Raw genomic sequence first — 18,962 nt, forward strand, 5'->3', positions numbered from 1 at the left:
TCTGTTTGCTGTGTCTTGTTGTTTTGGTTCTCTACAGTACATTTAACCCCCAGAGTTTACAGCCACCTTCATTCCACATGGGCTTTTCATTCTTTGTCTGCTGTTAATCAAGCCTCCCCCTATTGTGTGCTGGGTTACTGAGGAATGCTTGATTGTGACAAGGTAACTTTCATCACAGTCCCTTTCATTGGCCCCTTACAGAGCCCTGCCAGCTGTTTAAAGAGCAATGCCAAGTGCCATCTGACATTCGTGTATGACTTGTTGAAGAGCAGGGGTGAGGGAAACTCTGCCCACTTCCATTTCCATCTTATTCATCTGCTCTTAAACTGTCTCCACAGGTGTCTCAAAAGATAATAAAAGGTTGTCCTGGCTTTCAGAGTACTGTGACCTGGGGAGCAAATAGGCAAAAAAATTTGGAATAATGAAAAGGAGAGGCCATGGAACTTCTTGGCTCATCAAACTAGTGGTCCTTCAGTGCTCCCTTGCTGGTTTAATACTGTACATGTGGCTCTGTATCTTCTGAAAATCATATTTACATGTCTGGGTTAGGAACCACCACTGTGATTTACTTTCCTAGGTCCTTTGCAGTAGGTGCTTGATCCTGAAAAGCAGGTGGGCTTTGGCATGTGAAAGTCATTCTCTACTGCAACTAAGTTTTGTCTGATAAGGAAAGAAAAAAGATGTTGAAATGCACTTGATGCCAGAAGGAGCTTTTTTCTTCTTTCTAACCCTGAATGTTCGGATTGTAATGTCTGTGCTGTACTGGACCAAACTCTTCTCCCTTTGACTTAAAACTGGAATGATTCCCTTACATCTTCTTCCACTTGTTGAATTACAGGCCATTTCTTTAGGTTGAGTGCAATAAAAGTCTCTCTCTTACCTCTGTTTATTCAGACTCTCAGAGATGACATCAGAATTACTTGACTCTTTCTTCAAGTGTGATTGCTGGAGAGAATTAAGAAAAGCAGAACTAACTGAAAGAAGCTACCTGGTCTTGAGCCCATCATTGTATTTTGAAATCCTGTTTAATCAGTATGTTTTAAAGAGGTTTGTCTATATTAAGTAGTCAGAAGTGGGAAGCTTCAGGCCATGATCTCCCCTCATCTAGATCGCTCTGGCTTTACCTTGCCTCTAGGCTATGGTATTCCAAATGTCTCAAACATTCATGAGTTTTATGGTGTTTAAAAGTGCCAGCTCATGCTATTAACATTTAATTAGCCATCTGTTTGAAAAGGACAACTCTAATTGAACACTGGTAATCTTCAAATTATTACTTAAATGGATAGCCAAGAAAGAAAACGGACAGATGCAGCAGTCCTCCTTTTTTGGTCTTCGTTCGTCCTTTGTGGGATTAAAATAAAAAAAATAAAATAAAAAAAAAAAAAAACACACAAACAAACAAAAAAAACACGCAACCCTGTGCAGAGAAAAGGAATGGCTAATGTATCTTTTCTCAGCATCTGGAAGTAAATCTTTGTGCTAGGTTAGAGGCTGCCAACTGTGAGACATTGGACTTGTTTTCCTAGAAAAGTTTAAGAGTAGTAACAATGACACAGGGAAAATGTCACCCTCCTAGAAAACTGGCATTATAGAGAAGTACTTTTGGAGGCTTCTCCTCTTTAGAAAAGCTCGGTTTGGGACCTCGCTTTCTTTTTTCCATTGGAGTTGGCAGAGGCACCAGCCAGGGCTGTAGTTTCCCCCCACTCCCCAACTGGTTGTTGGGAGCACGGCACCAAGAAGTGCTTCTGAAGCAGTTATTACAAATTCACGAGGCCAGATCACAGAACCACTCTTCCAGTTCGTTCTGTTATGTATGCGTGTAGCCTCTGTCAGATCCCACCAGTAGAGTGGCAGTGGGCCTGTGCCCTGCTTGGAGGGGAAATTAGCGTAGACTTGAATGATGGAAAAGAACGGAGTAGCTTCTCGACGCCTCACCAAGCGTGAAGAGGTTTGCTCGCCAGCTGCTGGCCGTTACCAGCTGTAGCGGTGAGCACGGCGGGCGGGACTGCCGCTGCCTCTTCCCAGGCCGCTACAGAGGCTGGCGGCGCTTCTCACCCCTTCGTGCCACCTCTTCTGCCTCAGGGGCTCAACGCTTCTCACCGTCGCCGAGAGCCCCCTTCGTGCCGTCCCCGGGCTCTCCGAGCACCGTGCGGCGGCGCCGGCCCCCCGGCCGCGGCCTACAGCCCCCACAGCGCCCCGCGCCGCCGCCCGGATGCCGCGCATGCGCGTCCCGCCGCCCTCCGGAGCGGCGTGTGGGGCCGCCGGGTCGGGGTCGGGCGCCCGCCCTGTGGGGACAGCGCGGCCGGCGGGCGGGCGGGCGGCGGCGCGGACGCCGCCGAGGAGAGCAGGTGGGTGCTGGTGGGGCTGCCGCGGCCCGGGCGGGGGGAGGCGGGTGTCCTGCCCGCGGGCAGGAGGGCTCGGCGGGCCGCCCCTCGCGCTCCGGGTCCGTCAGCCCTGCTCCTCCCCCCGCGACGGTCGGGCTCCCCGGGAATGGTCGCGCCACCCGTGAGGCGCCCCGCACACCCCCCGGCACCCCAGCCCTCCCCTGGTGCCCCTCGGGCAGGCGGGGTGACTAAAGCCGCCGGGGCGGCCCTGCTGCTGGGGCTGTGTGTGGGGCGCGGAGTGCGCGGCCGCGGCTCCGCTGGCCAGGCAGCGGCGGGGGGGAAGGGAGGGACCCCCCTTCTCTCCCCCGCCCCTGGGCCGGCTCCCGCTCACCTGCTGCGCTGACGCAGGGTCTGGACTCCAGCGGGTGACTCATACCGTGCACAGCTTCTTCGTCAGGCTCGGTTGGGCTGGTTGGGGCGCGTTGTCCCTGTGGGCGTGCTCTGCCCGCTCCCCGCTTCCCCCAGGCTTGGCTCTGTCTCCTCCACCCACCCCTGCTCCCTCCAGCTCCCCTGGAGAAGCCTCTCCCCTAACTGCCTTTTCTCCTCTCCGAGGCTGCGACTCTCGGGTGGTCTCACCCGTCCAGCTCTGCCATCCTCACTTGCCCTCCACACCTGCATCTTTTCGGACGTGTCCCAGAGGAGAAACAGTTTGTCTCCTGTCTGGCTGGTGCGGGGGAAAGGAAGAGTCACGAAACAGAGATGGAAATACGGCAGTATCCTCTAGGCAGTGGGCATAAATAGACACGCTGCAGGCCTTGTGAGATCAGCTGTAATAAATGTTAGAAGGAAGTCAGGAGACAAATGTAATTCCTCATACCTGGTGATGTAAATGCAAGGGAGTGAAGAACCACTGTGACACGGATTTAAATCTCTTTGCAGGCAGTGGTTGTGAGCTCCAGGACAGCTGGTGTCTCGTCACAGAGCTGGTAAGAGTGGGACAGGAAGATTTTCTTCCCTATGTCTGCTTCTCATCCTTCCTAATTTTTTGAGGGATGTCTGAATTTAGGCAGGTACTTTCCTTCTAAACAAGTAGATTGCAGTGTTGGTGTGTGGTTTTTTAATGTGATGTCATAGCTTCCTACTTCATGATGTCTCAGCCTTACTCTGCATGGCTTGCTGTGATGTTTGGGATGGTGGTGGTAGGAAGGTGGTAGGAATAAAGTAATAAAAGTACTTTGAGAAAATGGAGGATCCTTTAGTGCTAATAGATGGGAGAGAAAAGCAGTCTTGCTGGAATTAAGAACAGGAGGTGTTGAGTAGTGGGAGGCTGGATCTTAAAATCACTCGGGAAGAAACGACCAGTTGCTTGATGGGTAATCTGAATTCTACAGTAGTTTTTCAGCTGCTATAGAGTCTGGAGTGGTGTGCTGAAAAGAAGCAGTCACTGGAACAAAGATCTGTCTCATTGTGTATTTCCAGATCCACGCACTTTGTGTGTGTGTCTTTCCCTATGCAGAAACAAAGGTTGGATTCCTACCCCGGAGAATTCACAAAATAAAAGGGAAGGAAGGGTGTGAGAAAAGGTCAGGGTGGGGACTGGTGGTGTTATATTGATATAAAGTTATGTTAATTCTGTATTTAACAGATTAAAATGGCAGGTGCCGCTTTTCTTAATTCCTCTTTAGGACAATGTTTTGGTAATGTGTCTTGGTAATCTCAGGGAGATGTCATTCATAGTAACTCTTCCTCCAGAGAAGGGTGAAGGGAATCCATCAGGGGCAGCAGAGAGGAGGGGCATATTTCTGGAGGAAGTGAGCTGGTCAGGGGATAATAGAGTTAACGTCAGCTAATAAGGTGAGGGAAGTACTGCACACCAGCTCAGGACTGAAGTGATTCTCCAATTTTGGGGTCTCTGTTGGTGTCATTTAGGTTTCTCTTCCTTGCTGTGCTTTTAACCTGTTGCTTGCTTTCCTGCAAAATGGTATCTTTTGCAAATATCAGTGTTCTAAAGGACCTTGATAATCTTAAAAGATAGGCAGTAATCAAAATATTTCGCTTTTAAAAATCAACATCTTTTACCTGAGGTGGCAACAGTAGAGATTATTGGTTAATGGATCTGTATGAAATGAGCTGCCAGTCTCGGTCCCAGTCTTAGTGAATTGGTTTGTGTGTTGCAAAGTTGCTTAGCATGTCTGGTGTTTGGGATGCCTTAACAAAGGAACCACTGAGTTTGCCCCTCCTAAGTGATAGTGCATTTGAGGTTATAACTGTTTTGGAAGTGATTGGGATAATGTCTGTTTTCCTGGCTATTAATTGCAAACTTCTCACCAAAACATGAGAAGGAAAGAAAACCTTTTAAAAAGTAAATCCTAAGGAGTATTGCAACTTTATCTTCAGTGGTAAAGGTAAGGCCTTATATTTTGGTGTATGTGGTCGTACAGCTCTTCTGATCCTTGTTGATGGTCTGTGTCAATCTGATTATCCTAGATCCTATCAAAGCTCAAATGGAAAGGATATAGAGATTTTGCAATAGTCAAGCAGGATGTGGTAAACAAATAGCTTCATTGTATGTTGTGAGTGCAGTGTCCCAAATGCCCCTCAAAAGACGCAGAGTTGTTGGCACTTCAGGTTTGTATCCTCAGCAGCACAAAGACTCGTTTAAATTTCTTTCTATGCCACCTTTCATCACACGGTCAAGATTTTAGATACGTAAAACATACACAGGGTAAATATCTGGGAGCACTGGGGAAAAATCTCACTTGTTGACTGTGTGACTGTTGATACCAGATAGGGAAAAGGAGGATGATGTCCTGCCACATTTGTTTTGTCTTTGAGGAAGTCTCAGCTTTTTTTAAACTGGAGTGCAACAACTTATATCAGTCACAGAGCAATTCTATTTCTGGTTTAAGGAAAAAAAAAAAAAAAACCAACGACCCACAACCCTAGGACAAATGAAAACACACTTGTTTTATGAGATAGGAGAAAAGAATATAACGTATTGGTATTATTATGACTATGAGAACTGTTGTCACTGCCCAGTCAGTGCAGTATTTCTTGGCTGCGAAGTACCTGATGATTCAGAGATGAGAGAAAATGTCTGTAACCTGACAGCCTTTTTGTTCTGGAGAAGAAATCTTCCTGATCCCCAGACACTGGAAATATTGGGGGGGTTGTCTCGTTTTGTTACAAATCTTAACAATCATTAGAACGGTCAGTGTTAGGTTAATGGTTGGACTGGATGGTCTTCAAGGTCTTTTCCAAATAGATGATTCTGTGATTTTTATAGTTTGCTTTTTTTCTCTTGAGTTATAAATTTTGTGCCTATAAATTTCTGCAGGAGCAAGACCTAAGTAGTCTTAACGTGACACGCTAGATAAGAGCTTTGCAAACAGTCCTGAGAGGTGTTTTGAGTATTACTAGCCTATTCAGAAAGTCAAGTTCTGGACATACAGAGTCCTGAAGGAGAAAACTTTTGAATGCTGTGGGATATACTTTCCTTAAAAAGCCATTTTCTGGAGCCAAATTAAGCGAGACCATCAGTGTGGTTTTTACCCACTAATACAACAAAGCTGCAAGAGTGTGACCTGAATTGAGTCTTTCTTGCACCTCAGCAAGAGAATGGCAAACCCTGACAGCTAAAGCTTTGCAGATCTGTCAGAGGCCATGTCAAGGAAGAGCCATCCATCCTTCAGGCTGTTGTTCCTTTGTCACTGGGAACAGTAGGATGAGACCAGCTTGAGCATCAAACTTTTCACCTGGAGAGTGCCTGCAGGGCTGGCTCTGGAGATGATGGAGAGAACCTTGGATGGCACCACTTGTCACTGCTCAGGGTAGGAGTGTCATATAAAAAACTTAATGATATCTGTCAGTAATGTCTTTCAGCCTTTCTTTGATTGGTATAGCTCTGCATTTCTAGCAGAAATATTTTATTTCAAACTTTTGTATAGCAAACTGGACAGTTGCCATTATCTTCTACAGACATCTTATAAATGGTTTGCAGACTTGCAGAAGTTCATAGCCCAGAAGGTAAAAACCACTTCTGGAGAGTTTTGGGGAAAACACTTTTGCAGTCCTGCACCATGCTTATTTGGGTGAAAGTGTCTGTTTATTGTGCAGAAGTTGACTCTCATGGAAAAGTTGTTTGGGGCCCCCTTAGACACTAATCAGAAACCTTTGGATTATATCTGTGTAGTGGTGTTTAGTGTGGAATCAATCAGCTTTATGCTAAGCCTTGAATACTAGGGCGATTGCAGACCTGCATTTTGGCATGAACAGGTTTTCTTCCCTCTCTGTTGGAAACAAGGAGAATTGTTAGAATGGATACCTCACTAGTTTGTATCCCAGCCTTTTTTTCCCGATTAAAAAACCCCCTCTTGTTCCAGTGCTCGATCTATTGTAATCCTCCTGTGTGAGATGGGCGGAGCACTCATATTCCCATCACATATCCTCTCATCACTCAAATAAGGAAACTCTTCCTCCTCCTCTGATCCCAAGGATCTTGGCAAACAATAGGGTCTTCACAATAGTGCAGTTCATGCTTAGTAGGTACCAAGTGTCTGCTGTGTAAGGATAGACACCCTCTGCTTTCCAGGGCTAAAAGTGTGGTAGCTTGTGTTAACAACACAGGGAATCAACAGAGCCATAAGTAAGTTTGTTCTGATTTTGGTCTGGTTTTTTTTCAAGAGCCACATGGGGGAAGCCTTTTCTCCAGTTTTGAGAAGTAAGAGCTTCGGCTGTTTCAAACTGTCCTGCATAAAGAATCATCTGTTTGCTTTGGAGCCAGATAAATAAAAGGCAGTTCTGGTCTGAAAAGAAAATGTATGTTGATATGTAGGGTATCTGCATTCTACGTAAGTAGGTGTCTTGTAAGTTTTTTTTTAGAGGCAAGCTTGACACATTGAACTACAATCAGGAAGTCCATCTGTGGTCGGTCTGTCCAATGCATAAGTGGTAGGAAACAGGATTCTGCTTTTTTTCACATCTTTATTTTCAAAATCGAGATGAAATGGATACAAAACTGGAAGTTACTTGTTCTGTTTCTTTTGTATAAACTGAAAATGTTTCAGCACCTTCAGCTCCAGTGGGGCGCACTGTCATTACAGCAGACAGACTTGCTGGACACCGTGGTATCAGTGCAGGAAGAAGATCTGTTGCATAGAAGTACACTTTACTCACACATTTTTGCACAAAATTATGTTTCCAGTGTGGCTAGGAGTCTGCAAGGTGCTTTATGGCAAGAGACACAGAGTTGGTTTACTTTTTGTTGCCTCTGTTATGTGTCACTCTAATAGTGCTCCAGGACAGTTGGGAGGAGGCACTTTGCCCCGCCACACTCCTTGCAGTCAGTATGTGATCCCAGTTGGCAGCTGGGCAACACTGGGAGTCCTGAGTGATGCTTCTGCAGTCAGTGACATTATGCTGTCAGCAGCTTGCCATCCTTCCTGCCAGCCCACCTGGCTCTGCAGCTTTTGCAGATCTTGTCTCCCTCTCTAGGCCTTCCATAGGCTTTTATCTCTAACACACTTTCTCTGCTATGAGAAAGTGGGCTGAGGGCAGTTAAAGTCCCCCAACTTTTAATTCCAAATCATGTGGTGGAAAGTAAGCATGAAGGCTATCACCTCAGCACCTCCCTCCTTGCATTTTTAGTGTGTTGCTCAACACCCAAAGCAGTGTGAGGCTGGTTGTGGTTTGTAAGTCTTAAACAGATAGTTCCTGGAATGATCCAGGTTCACCAATACCATATTGACTCCTTAACCAGGAGTTGGTGAGTGTCAGTGTCTGCGTGGGATTCTGCATCTCTTAAAAAGCCAGGGTGTCAGGGTGAGAGGGACAGAAATTAGTTGCATCTTGCCCATCTCTTGGTCAAGTGTATGGCTGTGCTTTGTTCACTTACCTACTTGTTTGTGAAGCTGGAGCTTTCTTCTGAGTGTATATGTGCAAAGCAAATATTGACTTGTGGGACTAATGGCATTTGCAGCTCCAGGATATGCCTTTGCCTGACCTGAGGGAGAAGCTGATGGGGGAAGGGTAGGAAAAGGGCTTCCTGCTGAGAGCTCCCCTTGTGCATTTCATGAGCAAGTCAGGATTTTAATTAGGAAAACCAAGCTTTCCATTGTGATAGGACAGAAATGAACTGCCGGATTCAGTGCAGGGTCTGATTTTTGTCTGATTTCTGAGGGAGGAAGAGTCGTTTTAAATGTTAAATTGGATGCAATCTACATGGGATTTTAAAAGCTGAGCTGGAAGAGGCTTCTAGAACTACACCTAAGTGCATGGCCTCCAGATGAGTACTGTGAGTTTGCAGTCACTTTTCTCTCTTCCAAAACATATTTTTTTTCAATAAAGGAAGCGAGAATAGAGAGCAGTGGAAACCAGCTGTCAGTCCAGAGGTGGCAGTGGGATGTACTGCATGATGTGTTGCTTCATATTAAAATTAAGCATAATGGAAAGCAGAGTTTTTCCCCATGCTAGCTTACTGTCAGAGGAAGCGTTGTACACTCTGTTCCTATGACAGTGGATGAAAATCATTCTAGAAAGAATTAGGCTTGTCCTTCTGATGATGTCACTGACGGCTCTTGCACAGTTACTAGTAGTAATGTGTTCAGCGTACAAAAAAAACATTGCTTTGTAAAATGTTCATCGTCTGCACAGTCTGTATGCTAGAGGTATGGTGCTTTTTGGTGGATTCTTGCTTTTTTTGTTGCTAAAATCAGCAGGGGAATAACACTCCTGGGCAGGAGTATCTGTCCCAAAATGATGATCCTACCGAAAGGCTCCAGACAGCATATCCAGGCACTACCACAGCAGGCTTAAGTGGAGATCACATGGCAAAAGAGGCCAAGCAAGTAAAACGTAGGCAGCAGGAGATTGTTATCTGGTGTTTTGCAAGAAGCCAGGTAATTGAAATATCTCATATTACAGCTGTGCAGAAGAGCATGTGTGTCCAGAGGTGGCCTGATATTGCCAAGTGGAAGTAAATTTGCAAGGTCCCCTTTTCACACATCAATTTCTAAAGGACACCTACACCAGAAAATAAACTAATTGGATATAATCCTGTGTGGTGTGTATTTGCAACTCGGACAAAGGCATTGCAGCTGGAGTGCTTCAGATAGCTGTACTAGCTGCTGACTCCATGCTTCCCTTGCAGCCTTCTTTTTCAGGTACACACTGTCATTATAGCTGTTTTCTAGCAGGCTGAAATCAGTGGTTGGTGTGATTTGTTTTAGAGTCTGAATTCAAAAAGTAAAGCTGCAGGTAACAGGTACCATTTGCGTTTTAACAGAAAATGCGTTTCTTTCAAAGTGTGAACACTACCTGTTGTGTCACCAGAATTGTTTTGTATAGGAAACAAATTGCCTTTAAACATGGGAAATGCTTCTTGATGCATGGGTGAAAACTGGTTTTAATTTTAAAGTTCTGAGGGTTTAGGAGTTGTCATTAATATTTGTTGGATCTGATGTGCTTTTTCCTTTGTATCCCTTATTGTTGATAGTTTTCGGAAGTGTGTACTGTGCAAATAACACAGCTAAGTTAGCTGTAGCAACTTCATGCATGCAATTTCACAGGCTTCATGGGACCACCTGTTGTTGCTTGCTGTCTCCTGGCTAGAAGAGTTTTGAGAGTTGCTTCAGGTTTATATACATCAGTCAAAGTAAAGAATTTACTGTATCAATCCCGTATGCCAGATATCCTCCTCTGGCTTGCACTGGGTGGCACCTGGCTGTGCCAAGGAAGCCTTCCTCCTGGATCCTGTGATGCTTTACTGGAAATAGAGTGGGAATGGGGAGAAAGCAGGGTGATGAAGACCTGCAGGGCTGGTGTAGTGGCCTCAGCACCTTCTCTTGGAGACATCTGGCTCAGTGGGCAGTCTCCAGTGCACCACCTCCTTGTGCCACAGCAGGAGCCTTCTCTTGGTGTGATTCACACTCCCCACCCTGCCCTCCTGCACGCCCTGGTGCCAGCAGCAAGGTGAGCACCTCTTACCCTCTCTCTGAGCCCTGTCCCAGATGGGTGCTTGCAGGAAGGTTTCTATAGGAACCAGGGTCAGGAAGAACCTGCCCACCAAGTTCAATCCTCTAATGTCAGGGACAGGAGGGCTGGAAGCAGGCAGGGGAGTGATCTCCAGCAAGGCGGAGGCCAGTGTGAGATGACATGGACAAGGGGAGGTGTTCCCCTCTGCTACACCTATTCTGGGATGAGGAGAGACTTTCAGCCTTGGCACTCCTACTGCCCTGCTTTCCAAGCACAGTGGTTAATTCTCTTGTTATGAGGTCTTTTCTCATCTACGTGCCTAACACACCGGCCCGGCTCCTCTGTAGCAAGTTGGTTCAGCAGTGATTGCACATGCGATGAGTTAATAATGACCTAGAGGGATCCCTGCTCACATACTTGAGGCACTGGGCATGGATTCAGAGCACAGGTAATGAGAATCAAGAATTATGGCAGAAGTACCACGTGGCTGAAACAGTGACTGCATTCCCAGTAAAAGTTACTGGAAACTGGGCGGGAAGAGGGCAAGGGAGAAGGACATATTGCAGCCTCGGGAACAGGGCAGTGATAAACCTGAAATAAAAGCATCAAAATACATTCACAGTGATGTTCAAAGGGGAATAAGTGTTGTCAGCAGATTTACCAGCATGGTGTGCATATTGTGTGTGTTCCCATGTAAAATGAGTGTGCACCTCATTCTGTAAATTTTGTTATGTCTTCATCTATTGAGGGAAGAGTTGGTGCTAAGAGAATAATGGGGCTAGAGTAACGGGAAGAATAGAAAAATGTTTACAGATTTCATGGGTAAGCAACTGGGTATTGTGTGGATAACATTACTTCTCAGAAACAAAAGCTGGACCTCTTTTTTGGTTGTTTTTTGGTTTGTTTTTCTTTTTCCCCTGAGAGTTGGTGTCAGAAGATCAGTGTCTGTTCATCCGTGCCAGCCTTTCTCATGCAGATAACTGTTTAAATCTGGGAGGAAGAAGCCTTATCATTTGTGTTCTCAGACATAGATGCTTTTTATGCCTCTGCAGTGTTTTACAGCTGCTTATCTTGGAGTGCTGTGACAGGCCACTTCCAGGCTGCAAGTACTCACTAGAAAGCTCACTGAGATGCAAAGACAATAGAACCTTGTACTATTGAGTGCTATGAACAGTTTGGACAGGGCCTGCTGGGTGAATCTCTGAAGTTCCTTCTTTTAGTGGTTTGCATTCATAAGTAACTTTACTGAAAAGGAGAAGCTGGAAAACCCATCCCAGACATGCAAATGTTAGTTTCTCCCAGGTTCTTTCCCAATAAGTTTGAGTGACTGTTACATCCCATCACTGGCTTTATCTGCTTGGTGGAGGTGGCTCTTGCTGTCTCCCACGCACAGAGTTGCAAAGTTGATCTTAAAGTCCAAAATATCTCTTTCATTACTGAACTATTTCATTGTTTTCCTGGAAAGCCCCTATAAAAATCTGCTGTGAAATGGTATCTGGAAAATTAAGGAGGGGAGCTATGCAGGCTGTTTTCATCATCTGAGCTCTGTCATCATCTGAATTAGAGGATCCTGGCTCATTGCAGAGGTACTCAAGAGCATATTGTCCACATCATAGCCCAGTTCATCACAGAAAATCCTTGTCAGAAGCTTCGCCAGCTCCCTTCAGGGAGCTGTATTCCACAGCCTAATACACTTGCTCCTGTGGTTTGTGATACTACTCCTAAGATCTTTCAGGCTTATTGCTTCTAATGATACCCCCTTAAATTTCCTTCACCATTCCAGTCCCTTCTCCATGGACACTGAGAGAATGATGATGTATAGTGTAGTTTTTTTGTACTCATAATTAAACACAGGATTCACAATATGTGATGGCAAAGGGGATGAAAGTTGACTTGTTTTTTGACATTCTCTGAATCAACAATGCTGTTACTGTCATGAGGAATTTGGTAAATGACAGTGTTCTCTTTCTAGCTGATGCATAGGTATGAAACTAAGAGGAAATTCCAGTCTCTGGAATTTAATTTTCCTGTGAGGAAACTTAAATACTAAGGGATTTCGTTTTCCTGGGGAAAAGTTGTGTGTGAGGAGTCTGTCTGTCCCCCACCATGTTCTTAGATGCTAATTGAATTCTCTCATCACCCATTTTTTAAAAATTTTTTTCTTCTTTTTATAACAGGGTAGTGACCTCTCACCTCTGAGAACAGCATTTCTGGATCTGCTGACAGCTTCTGCTACTCCGCTTTACCTAGCACAATGTCAGGTGAGCTGACAAAAATGAACACAGTATCTTCTTTCTTTAGCTGCAATTTAGTAAAAGAAAGTTACTGGTTCCAAGAGCCATTCTTTACATTAACGTACTGTCTGATCAAATTGGAGGAGAGGAAATCAACCCACTCTTTGTGACCCAGCTGTCTTTTCACTCAGGGTGAGCTCAGTTCCTTCTTTAACCCTGTGCTGAAACCTGCAGAAGCTGCTTCAGCCATTGAGCATGGAGGAGAAAGGAGGTTGAAATGTAGTCTGCCTTCACCATTTTTCATAAGATTGGCTTGGTGCTTGTCTCCAGCCAGATTTGCCCCAAAGTGAGTGGCTCACTTTACGATCATGAGAGATTTTGTTGTGCAATGGTAGATCTAGAGCAGTCAGAAAGGCTGAAGAATTACTGGAGTTTGACTGTGGACTACCGAGATACAAACTTTGCTAAAACTAGGTCTCCTCCTCCTACAGTGGCCAACTCTCCACCCCATGTTTTTGTCTAAACCTTTCTTCCTGGTCTGACTGGTTATTTCAGGGCATATAACCCTGGGGGAGACTATACGTCAAAGCCAAGTAAACCTTTGTCCTGGTGATGTACATAGTGGAAGACCTGGGACATGCTTAACAGCTTTAATTGTAAAACTTATGTCTGCTTTTATTCCAAGGGAAGCTATTTAGTGGGATGCTACCTAAGACTGGAAAGGTGCTTATCCTGAACGCAGAAGACCAAGATGTTAGGCATACTTTCATTGCTGCAGCTCTCTGTACATGGTCTGCAACATCCCAGCCCTTCTGGAGCAAAGGGGGCAGCTGAGCATCTTGCTGAGGGCTCTGATTGCCCATTTTGGTGCCTGGGTGACAAAAGTTTCAGAGAGCTCTGGAGTGCTGCTGGTGCTGGGGCCAGTGCCTCCATAGGAGGCGTTTACTTCTCCATAATAAATTTTTTTTGGTAATGGTTCCCCTGGCTTGGCACTGACTGCACTTCTTTTCCAAGCAGAAGAAAGATCACATGATGCCATGGAACTATTTTTTCTTCCCTAAAAGTCCCTTTCTTAGCGGGAATTTCATTTGGCCTTTCTGTTCCTTTTGCTTAGTAATAAGGGACAAAACCACCTGAAATTACTTGCTTCCTTGGTGAAGTGGGAGCTGCCTCAATGTCTAGAGTAGTAACAAACTGCTGAGTGAGTCCTTCCCTTGGTGGAACAGTGTGTATCGAGTGTGTGTCTTCCAAGGGAGTCCTTCGAGGTTTTCACTTCAATATGTTGATCTCTTTCTGTTTAGGCCATCACACTCCCTCTGCTGGGGGTCCCTTCTCAGCACTCACTCCCAGCATTTGGCCTCAGGAGATCCTGGCAAAATACACACAGGTACAGTGTGGGGCAGGGAGGGGGTGTTCTCTGGCTCTGCACAGAAATAAATGGACCCTGGTGATTTCTGGTGGTCTCTGAAAGCTACACGGAAAAGGAGGGAGAGGTGCACTTCTCCTCCAGTGGTTCAGTTGTGGATGCTTATTTGCTGCTTAAACTTCATGTATTTTGTGGCTGCATCCTGGCTCTTGCAACAGGATCTTGCAGAGCACAAAGAAACTTGTGTGAATTATTGCCCTGCTGTTTTGCAACTATTGCTCCACTGTAAAAATGTTGACACCCTGAGAGAGTCTCTGTCATCATCAAACTACTCTGGATGGCTTGTGCATGGCAGGAAATGCTAGCCTCAAGGTTTGTCACCAGGTGGACAGAGCAGGAAGGAAGAAAGCAGCCATGGAATTTCATAATTTACCTGCAGTGTTTGCTGAAGGCAGTTGAGCCCAGTGAAGCAGGTTAAGTCTTATTGTGGAGCTACGCTAGAAGCACACTGCTTGGGTGCTGCCTGGGTGCAGTCTTGCGAGAGACCCCACATGAGGGCCAGGTGGGCTTGCAGGAAAGGGTGGGTTTTCGCTCCTTAAAAAAGTCTGGTTGTAACCTCCAGTGTGTATCCACCAGTGCCAACCATGAGCACAGATGATGAAAATTGAGATTTGAGTCATGGACCTTAATTTCCTTTGGTTTATAATTCGGGTTTGCTTCACAGGTGCAAATCCTGGTTTTGGCTGCCATCTTTCAGAGAAAATCTGAAAGCAACAGGCAGGGGATGGAGCAATGCAGGGAGCTGTATTTGCAGTGTGTGTGTGCAGGGGTAAAGAGGACCACTGTGTATTAGAGATGCAGACAGTAAAGACCATTTTAGCTGGTGTGTGTGGATTCCTCAGTCCATGAGGAAGGCTGCGTGCCCCTCCAGTTGGGAAGTCCTGATCTTGATATCATGGGTGCTCATGCTCTGCTGGAAAAAACAATTGCTGGGAAAATCAATGTGGGTGTGAAGGCAGAGGGCTTCACAACTTCCATGGAGAAGTCAAAATGGGAATGGCATGCAACACCTCCCCAGTCAGGAATTATGGTGAGGGGCATTAAAACTAACAGGGCAAGGAGATTAGTTGCTCAGAGAGCACAGTGTGGACAGAAACTGGATAGGGCAATATCCACATGTCTCTGTTCAGTTCTTCAGTGCTGAACTGGTGAAAGCATCTGTTCTCCTCCCTCATGTCTTGCAGAAAGAAGAATCCATCGAGCAGCCAGAGTTCTACTATGATGAATTCGGTTTCCGAGTTGATAAGGAAGGTAAAGCCAGTCCCTTCCCCCCCCTTCCATTGTGTCCTGTGTCCAGCCCTTCCCATGCTTCTGAGTATGGCAGGGTGATTTTGTAACCATTCTGTTCTAGGTCTTCTCTACCCACCTGTCATCATCTTTGATGATGATCAATCAATCAATTTGATCAATCCTACCACTGTAATTAAGTGCGTTAGATGTGCTTATGGCCAGTGTGAAGCATAGACTGTTCAGCAGAGTCATTTCTATTCTCTTATGCTTGTGCCATGAACAGGAGAGAGAAAAGTTAAGAGGAATTTACCATGTCCATTCACAGCTGCATGCTGGGGAAGGGCACCTTTCCCAGTTCACAGTGGGTTCTCTGTCATGTTCAATAGCACTGTAAGCACTGACAGCAGGCACAGTGACATGTGCTGTCTGTTGAAAAACTCGTGACCAAGGTGAGTGGCGGCAGTATGTGTTCTGCCCACGCCAGCAGCTTGGCAAAGTGTAGGATAAATTGTAGGGGAAGAACCCGATTTTTTTCTGCAAGATATGGAGGCAGGCAACAAAACAGGAGATGTGGAGAGCTATTGCAGCTGGGCATTCAACTACAGCAGCTGTCTGCCTTTGCAAAGAGGAAGAGAAATGAATGGGTGACATAGGAATTGCTTTATGTGCTCTGAGAGGACGTTTCCAGGGCTCAGGCTGTACAGTGCAAAGGCAGAAGTTACTTGCATGTGTACCCCAAAGCACCTTGAGTCATAGAGGATCCTCTCTGAAGCAATGACCAGGAAATGAGGACAGAACACAGCTATTTTCTTCAGCCAGAACATTTGATAGACTTGTGCATTATAAAGTCATCAGAAGGATTTGGACTGCATTGTTGGGATGTGTTATATGGTGAAGGACAGAGTGCCTTACATCAGACTTGTACTACTTGTGCTAAAGTATCTATTATGGAAAGCCAGCCTCAGGTTAAGGCGATCTCTCATTGTGAATTTTGAAATGTCCTTATGAAAGCTTTTTTGGTGATTAAATATCCCCAAAGTTAATATTTTGTACCTCATTACTTGTACGAGCATAGAGCTTCTGCTTTCCACCTCTGAGGCTTGCTATGCCTTTGGCAGCCTGATTTACGGATCCTTACAAAACCCAGCAGGATGACTGCTGCCAGGGTCTTGTTTAATTCCAGCCACACGGCTTTAAATCGTAAGTAATGACTAGAAGCCTGCTGGCAGCTTCTTAGTTCTCAAGGCCCCAGTGCCCTTTGCTTATGACCATAAAATTTTCTGCATGAAGACCGTTAGAAACCAAGCTTTGCCTTTCCATGCTCTGGATGGAAGACTTTAATGTGCTTTCTACAGACAGCCTTCCTACTCCCCACCCTGCCCAGTGTTTGTTCCCTCTCACTTGCCTCCATTTCATTCTCCTTCCGTTGCTGAAGCAGATGGTGCTGAGCCAAACTCCAGCAAGCTTCTGGGAGTTCCACTGACAGAGGACCCACAGCAGAGACTCAAGTGGCAGGCTCATCTGGAATTCACACATAACCATGACGTGGGTGACCTCACCTGGGACAAAATTGAGGTCACCCTACCACATTCAGACAAGCTGCGCTCCCTGGTGCTAGCTGGCATTCCGCACAGCATGAGGCCACAGGTAAGAGTGCTTCCTGTCCTGGGCAGGCTCTCCTGCCTGGAGTAAGAGGCAGTGGAGTGAGACTTTCTCTTGCTTGAGAGGGTGCCAGATTATGGCTTTCTGTGGCTGTCCTAGTGATCTTCCTATCTCTGTGTACCTCATCTCCCCAGCTGTGGATGCGCCTGTCAGGGGCCTTGCAGAAGAAGAGGAATTCAGAGATGTCATATCGGGATATTGTGAAAAACAGCTCTAACGATGAAACCATTGCTGCCAAGCAGGTAGGAGATACTGCCTAGTGCTGACTGGGTGCAAGGGAGTGGGGAGGAGGGCAAGATTTGCTGTGTGAGGAGGAAGGGGTGCCTGCCTACCACCTGCAGCAGGGACGGTTGAGAGGACATATGTGGTTGAATCCTGCTAAAGCTTAATCCTGTTGGGCATATTTCTCCTTTTTTTTTTTTTTGGAACAGCAACTTCCTAGGACAGCAGGGAAGGGGTTGGACCCATGCTACCTGCAGGCTAGAAAACAGCATCTTATCAAACATCCTGATTTTCATTGAGGGAAATGAAAGATGAAAGACTGACAGATGCACCTCTGTTGAGGTAGTGGCAGCTGCTTCCAGAGACTGTCTTTGTTCTCTCAAATACAAAGTCTCTGAATACCAAGACTGTTATAGGGTGTTTTCTCTCTTCCTCTGACCTCTCCTTTTGTGGGAAGAGGCAAAGGCCATGGCAAAAGAAACTGAGCTCTGCACATATTCACCTCTCACTACAAAGCTAGGTTCAAAATGGTTGGAAGGAGGAACAACACTACTCAAGGGAGATCTGTGGGCTGTTCACCTCCAAGTCCCTGTCATAGATGTGGTCAGGTTGTTGGTTTCTTCCGGGGATGGGTTTGTTGGGAAGCCTTGTTTGAAATCCAAGCAGATGAAATTCCCAACTAGTATGCCTACTGTTCTCAGTGGTGAAGCTAGGGGCTGAGTCACTGTCTGCATTGGCACTTTTCCACATGTCACTTTAACAGTGAATGTTGTTAAACTGAACCCAGGTGCTTGGACAGGGCCATCTTCTTTGGTGCCTAAGGACTTAATGCATTAGTGTGGGGAAGCAGAGTTCCCTCAGGCAAGAGGCCCTGAGGAAAAGCAGAGAGCAGAAGGCAATTGTTCAGATGCTGTTAGCTGACCCTGTCCTTCCTTATGGCTGTCTCGCAGATTGAAAAGGACTTGCTCCGCACCATGCCCAGCAACGCCTGTTTCTCCAACATGAACAGTATTGGGGTGCCACGGCTACGCAGGATACTACGGGGACTTGCCTGGCTCTACCCAGAGATTGGATATTGCCAAGGCACTGGCATGGTAACCTGCTTTCAGAGTGTCTTTATGATATGCTTTCGGAGTGTCTTTATGATAGGAATTGTTTTGTCTGTGGTGGCTGTGCTGGGGCAAGTGATTTGAGGCAGTGCTGCCAGACGCTATTGCCTCCAGATGAGCTGAAGGGAAATCCCTTTCACATGGAATGTTTTTCCTGGGGAAGGGAGAGCAGAGTAGCACCACATGTCCACAGATGTGAAAGAATTCAGTCCATCTGTTGGAGAGGGACAGGCGTTACACTGAGGAGAAATCACTTCAGTGGGAGACTGCAGGAGAGCTGCTGTGAAGGAAGTTGTTGGTCACCTAGATACTGGTCCATCTCTCCATGGAGGAAGTGGAGGAAGCATTCTGCTCCTCTTAGGACATGAAGTTCTCCTTCCTTCAAAATCCTAGGTGGCTGCCTCCCTGCTGCTCTTCTTGGAGGAGGAAGATGCCTTCTGGATGATGTGCGCTATCATTGAGGAACTGGTTCCTGCCTCCTACTTCAGCACCACACTGATGGGTGTGCAGACTGACCAGCGTGTCCTGCGACAGCTCATCGTGCAGTACTTGCCCCGCCTGGACAAGCTGCTCCAAGAGCACGACATTGGTAAAAGCGTGCCCTGAAAACCATAGCTTTTCTTGCCATGGTGACATGCAGACAAAAGTTGTTGCTTTTATTTCACAAAGGGAGAGCAACAGGGCTAAGAGCAAACCTCCTCACCCTGGAGGCAGTGGATGGTCATCTTTAATCTGGGAGGAGAGCACCTAGGAGAGTCCATCTTCACTGGCTGGCTGACTTCCC

The 18,962-nt window shown here is 46.2% G+C and overlaps 1 protein-coding gene across 2 annotated transcripts in view; it reads left to right on the forward strand.

The window, feature by feature from the left end:
• The first annotated feature begins 2,232 nt into the window (after positions 1-2,232).
• SGSM3 (small G protein signaling modulator 3) overlaps positions 2,233-18,962 on the forward strand; it is a 34,227-nt gene continuing 17,497 nt past the window's right edge. For both annotated transcript variants that reach the window (XM_074902536.1, XM_074902535.1), the window contains exons 1-9: positions 2,233-2,348; positions 3,264-3,310; positions 12,473-12,556; positions 13,831-13,916; positions 15,140-15,206; positions 16,624-16,832; positions 16,982-17,089; positions 18,020-18,163; positions 18,572-18,767. In XM_074902536.1, the coding sequence (XP_074758637.1) occupies positions 12,550-12,556; positions 13,831-13,916; positions 15,140-15,206; positions 16,624-16,832; positions 16,982-17,089; positions 18,020-18,163; positions 18,572-18,767 (817 nt within the window). In that variant the 5' untranslated portion in view covers positions 2,233-2,348; positions 3,264-3,310; positions 12,473-12,549. The remainder of the gene's footprint in view (positions 2,349-3,263; positions 3,311-12,472; positions 12,557-13,830; positions 13,917-15,139; positions 15,207-16,623; positions 16,833-16,981; positions 17,090-18,019; positions 18,164-18,571; positions 18,768-18,962) is intronic.

The sequence above is a fragment of the Athene noctua genome, chromosome 3, assembly GCF_965140245.1.
Source record: "Athene noctua chromosome 3, bAthNoc1.hap1.1, whole genome shotgun sequence".
Classification (NCBI taxonomy): domain Eukaryota; kingdom Metazoa; phylum Chordata; class Aves; order Strigiformes; family Strigidae; genus Athene; species Athene noctua.